General features: G+C 44.8%; 1 protein-coding gene across 1 annotated transcript; it reads right to left on the bottom strand.

Moving 5' to 3' along the window:
* Positions 1–981: 981 nt before the first annotated feature.
* On the bottom strand, positions 982–1907 carry LOC119805383 (alpha hemoglobin stabilizing protein). Its single transcript, XM_038317341.1, has 3 exons — positions 1817–1907; positions 1572–1646; positions 982–1342 (listed from the first exon to the last, which is right to left on the bottom strand). Exons 2-3 carry the CDS (start codon positions 1644–1646, stop codon positions 1109–1111), a joined length of 309 nt encoding a protein of 102 aa, XP_038173269.1. The 5' UTR covers positions 1817–1907; the 3' UTR covers positions 982–1108.
* Positions 1908–5903: the final 3996 nt, after the last annotated feature.

The raw sequence follows: 5903 nt of genomic DNA, 5'->3' as shown, positions 1-5903 counted from the left end.
TGAGAACCAGCTATCCTCAGAGGGGCATGCATCCTGCTTCCCTGGAAAGCTGCCACTCCCAGTAAGTGGGGGGTGCCCTCCAAGTAGGAAGGTTGGAAGGATGCTGGGACACTCTTACTCTGAGCCAGTTCTAACCCTGCCCCCACTTCTCTCTCTCTCAGAAACTGAGCTTCACAGATGCCTCTTTTTCCCACTGGAAAGGAACCGCGACAAACGACGTGAGCGCACTCTTCCTCACCCTGCTGCTGCCCCATTTCTTCCTGTCTGTGTTGTCAGGCTTTCACGGAAGAATGAACTGTGATCTTAAATTTTTGTCTCATTTTTCCCCCTAACCTGGCTCTGTGTCCACCCAAACTTTCTAAAGTAAAAAAAAAAAAAGTCTGGAGCTCAAAGAAAAAGGAACCCTTAGTCTGTGAGTGACAGGAGACAGCTAAAGCAGTTGGAAAGCTGACTGCTTCTGTTTCTGGGACCTGGGATCTATACTGGGTGACGACTGAGCCCAAGGTAAGGATTTCCCACCCAATATATAAAGGACGCACCCAATGCTTCCCAACATCCTATCCTGCTGCAAGTGACCACACTACTCCTCTGAGTGTCCGTGGGTGTGCTTTGTAATAGAAGATCCTAATATATTGTCAAGCTGGAGCTAAGGGAGATAGAAATGTAAGGCAGAAGACTTGGCAAAAGATGAGCCAGAGGCTTGGCTAGACAAACAACTCTGGAAGTAGCAATTTATAGAAGACTTATATCTGCTTTTCTTTTTTTTTCTATTACTTCCCTCACCCAGAACTTTCCTTTGGTCCCTGACTGGCTGAACACACACCAGCATCCTCCTCTAGCATTATCTAGTGTTTTCTTAAAGCTACCAACCTCTACTGGACTGAATTAAACCTCTAAAGTAATTTTTTTAAAAAGTGCATAATTTTTAAAAAGTAACCAAATGCACCCACATCCAGGAACCATGGGAGAAAGAGCCAGGAGTCAGCAAATTCGTATTGGTCTTTATTGAGATGTCCAGGTCCAGCAACACCATGAGAGAATAGTCTGGAGACATAATCCAGAGCCCAAGACTTCAGGGTTCTTAGATGTAATACCTTCAACTTTTAGGCTATGAGGAAGGCAGTTCTCTGTTTGAGGGTTCTCTGGTCTTCAGAATGGTCCTATATTTGGTCAGAAACTGACTGCCCAAAGCACTCAGCTCTTGCTGGAGTTCTTGCAGCGCCTTGTCTTTTTCCTGCTGCTCCCCAAGCACGTGGTTCTTGTAATAGTTGATGTACAAGTTCACCCAGTCATCCACCACAGTCACCATGCTCTCCTCAGGGATGAGGGGGTCATTAAAGACCTGGGGGCAGGGAGAGAAGGGAAAGATTGGCCAAGGAGAATGTGGTCAGCGATACGGAGTGCCAGGATGGTCTTATAAACGCCCACAATCTCTTTTCTTGGATTTGCATTCTGCTTCTAGACATTTGGATCAATGCCACCATTGCCCTTACAATTTCAAATGAACCTCCTCTGCCCTCCCAACACACACTCTCCCTCCATCTGTTTTTTCAAACAGTGCCCGGGCTCACCTGCTGATTCAGCAGAACGTTAAACTCCTTTATCCCTGTAGAAATCAGTTCCTTATTGGTCTGGAAAGGGGCCATCTATCAGTTAAAGAAAGGAGGTAAAAATGTATCCTTTTCCCTCACACGCGGTATCCTCCCCAGTTCTCCCCCACCCCAAACATCCCTCATGGCCGAGAGGGACACCTCCTTTCTAAACCTTTCAAGCCCTGCTCTGTGTGGAAGTTGCATTTCTCCCAATATAAGCTCACCTTCAAGTCCAAAGGTGCTGAGCTGGCCTCAGCCACACTCTTCGGGGTTGGTGTGTCCTCTGCACTGAGCTGGAGGTAAGCAGAGTCCAGAGTTAGCTTAAGACGGAAACGCCCTGCTTCGAGGTCCTGATGGAGCGTGATAGGTCGTGCTGGGGTGGGGACAGTGGGCGGTGAGGCTTCCCTGGAGTTAGAAAGATAGAGAGACCATGAAAAAAATAGATAAATGAAGACAGAAAATGCATGAAACAAACCAGGAACATATATATGCTTTGTCTTTTTCCCTATAATCCCAAACCAGTCTCTGACTTCTAAGGAAATTAACATTTACTGGACCCCATTACGTAATGGGGACTTTTGCATTATACACAGTGTAATGGCATTGGTTTCTCCATCTACAGCATCCATATTCAGAGCTGTTTAGAAGCCAGACTACAATCCCACATTCAGGAGGCACAGAAAGGAGAATCAAGTCAAAGGCCAGTCCCAGTTCATATCCAAACAAAACCTTGTTCTCAAAAAAGAAGTTTATGCCACATCCTTTGCCGTTTTATGTATTCTTTTATGCCAGACACTTCTTCAAGCATATATTAAATATTTATAGTTAAAAAAAATCCCTTCAGAAAATATAAGCTATATTGGGGCTTTTTCAACTACAAAGAAAAATGAAATTATGTCTTTGTCTCGGGGGAGCAAAAGAATCTCTGAATACTTGCCACTACCTCCAAATAATTAATAACATCTAAATAGTTATGTAGTGGGCTGGCAAGATGGCTCCTTGGTACTTGCTGCCAAGCCTGATGACCTGAGTTCAATCCCTGGGGTCCACATGGTAGAAGGAGAGAAATGATGCCCAGAAGTTATCTCTTGATGTTCATATGCAGACCATGGTGTATATGCATTCTCTCTCTCTCTCTCTCTCTCTCTCTCTCTCTCTCTCTCTCTCTCTCTCTCTCTCTCTCTCTCTCTCTCTCTCTCGTTTGTGTGCACGCGAGCATGCGCATGCACGTGCACACACACATGCACAAATAACTAATTATCTAAATAAATAGATAAATATAGTATGTACCACTTACCAAATCTGACTTAGACCCCTATACACATATAATCTGTTTAGCCCTCACCCTCACCTATCTGGTATGCACTAGTGTTATTTCCACTTTTAAGATGGAGAAATTGAAAGGCAGAGAAATAAATAACTTTCCCGAGATCTCACAGTTACAACCTTGCATGCCAAGCAAGGCCGTTGGGTGAACTCATGCACAGAAAGTGGCTTTGGGGTTTGGTTCATTCACAGAAGCTAGAATAAAGAGTATGGTAACTTGACCTCTTCCTTCCTCCTGGGAACTCAATTCTTCACAAAAGTGCTAGTGTTTATCTCAACCTTAGACAGACTCTGTGTGGGGTCAGATATGGAGGCATGGGTGGGCAGGGTGCTTCTAGCCACAGTTCATGATGAAGCCAGCAGTCCTCGAGAATCAGAAGTTTCCAGAATGGAGTTGTTGTCCAGGGCAGTGGTCATCCAAGAATGCCAGACTAGCAACAACGACATCTTGTTTTCTGATTTAAAGAGAAAAAAAGAAGATGCTTTTGGCAAATTCCTACTTTAGGGCCAGTTCCCTAAAGTAAGCCAGAAGAAGGAGGACAAAGAGAAGGGGGTGAGTTCGGAGAAGGGAAACCGTGTGGCTTAGACTCTCCTCCTGACTCCACGGAGCTCCCCCATGAAGAGAAACACACAAGACTTCCCCACACTTATGCTGTGTTCTGACAGTACTCCTGCCCCGCGCCCATGCTCTTACTCCCCGGGTCCTTAGAGGCCTTTAAGAAATAATATTCTAATCTGGGGAAAGATGAAGGACAGAGAATTTCTTCTCGCAGCATTAGTGAACTAAGCTGTCTGCTTGCTACAAAACCAATGACTCAGGGAAAGTACTTGGGCAAAGAAAAAAAAACTTATTTGGAAAGCCAATGAAACAAAGAGGCTAACGGATGCCAATAAAAACCATCTGGTGTGTAGGGGCTTTGCAGAGAGAGAGAAGCAGAGCAATAAGCAAGAAAGAGCTAACCGCTGAGGACATTTTTAGAACAAAAACTTGATGCTGGGTGATTTCCTGGTGCCACTTCAGAGGCCTTACTTGGTTTAGTTACTCTTAATCTTGATGTTTTCGGCCTTGGAAGGGAAGGTAGCAATTTTAAGTCAAATCAACCTTGGTCTAGACAAAGTAGCTCTTTATAATTAATATAGCTGCATGCAGATTTGGGCAGAAATGGTCTGAATCAAGATTAAGGTAGCAAAGAACTCAGAGACCTGGTGAAGATGACGTTGTCACTGGATCTTGCTCTGTTTCCCTCAGTGCCCCAGGCCTTGTGTTCTCTATTAAGTGAATTCAGGTAAGACACACAGAGTGTAGCATAGAAAATAGAGCTTTGTGTGTAATAATAAGGGTTGAGGGTGGGCAATGGCCAAAGAGCCATAGTAGAGGAAAGCCCTCTCACAGAGTGAGAATGGACAGTGTCCAAAGAGACCATTGCGGAGGGCACGCTCTCAAGGGGTAGGAATGGACAATGGTCAGGCGGACTGTATGTATCAGCCGACATGTTTAGGGAGGCTGTTACAGGATGGCTGTAAATGACCAAGCAGTACTTGACTGGGCATGCTGGGGCTCTTCCTTGGTCTTAGCTCACTTCCATTCTTGGCAGAGCTGGCACTCTTTCTTAACGAGTTATCTGCTTCTCTTCCATGCCTAATTTAAAAGGCACAGTTTTCTCCTGTTTCTCCTGGTGGCTGCCAGGATCTCCACCCATCCTGTTCTGTTTCCCTCTTAAACTAATAAAACTTTCCTCAAGATTCCTGTTCTTTCCACTTCTAAATTCTTTTATTAAAAAAGATTTTATCACTGCCCCCCCCCCCCGTGTGTGTGTGTGTGTGTGTGTGTGTGTGTGTGTTTAAATACACATCCATGTGTTTGCCGTGGAGGCCAGGAAGAGGGTGTCTGAGCCCCTGGAGTTAGAGTCACCAGTGGTTTGTGAACTGACATCAGCACAGGGAACCAAATGCTGATTTTTCTGGAAGAACTGCAGGCGTTTAACCACTAAGCCATCTCTGAGCCTCTAAATTCTTTTAATTAGGGAGATGAAGTTCCCATGGGAACTTCAGTTTCCCCAGTAACAAAATAACAACAAATGCTTCCAAAGAACCCTTCTGCGCTGCTGGTTAGAATGTAAACTTTTGCAGCGGCTGTGAGAAGCCAAGGGGAAAAAAGAAACCACGGCATGGTTACCACTCTGCTGATGTAGGTATACTCAAAGGACGCCATGTCCCACCGCAGACATACGGGTACATCTGCGTTTACCGCCGCAGTACTCAACAACAGTCGAGGGATGGAATCGGCCTGGAGCTCTGTCAGTAGACAAATGGGTAACAAAATGTGGCATTACGGTGGAATTTTATTCTGCCACAAAGAAAAGTGAGTCAATCATGACGTTTGCAGGAAAATGAGTTTAAGACTTTCAGAAAGACAAATACCCCATGTTTTCTCTCATATGCAATCCCTAGATCCACACTTTTGTATGTGTGTATGGGTATGGGAAGGAGGTATAGGTCATGAAGTTAGAAATGGGACCATGAGGAGGGAAGAAGGGATCTTCAGGAGAGTAGAAATATGATCCAAATCAAGTGACATAAAAGCCACAAGGTGTGGGGTGGGATGTGTGTGTGTCTATCCAGTAGGGGTCAGGCAAGGAAATGAGGAGGCAGGTGGTGAAGGAGAGGCAATAGGAAGAAAGTATGTATAATAATGTTATAATGAAGCTCTTAAGTCTCAAGGCAATTTTAAGTTTTTCAGAAGCTATGTTGTCCCAGGCCTCACTGAAAAACAAAAAAGAAAGAAAAGAAAAAAGGCACTTGGGACCCAGAGAAGGATACTTTTCAAATTTACACAGCTAAAAGTTGGAGATTTGGTCGATCACAACTATTTCCACAGGAAGGCACCTTTCCCTCTTCCGATTGTTGAAATTGACAGCAGTCTGAGTTCCAAGATAGTATAGGAAGATGATTGCCCCTCTGCGGCCGCCGTAGCCGAACAGGAAA

The sequence above is a fragment of the Arvicola amphibius genome, chromosome 1 (assembly GCF_903992535.2).
Source record: "Arvicola amphibius chromosome 1, mArvAmp1.2, whole genome shotgun sequence".
In the NCBI taxonomy this organism is placed as follows: Eukaryota; Metazoa; Chordata; class Mammalia; order Rodentia; family Cricetidae; genus Arvicola; species Arvicola amphibius.
This window is presented reverse-complemented; position numbering and strand designations above follow the sequence as displayed.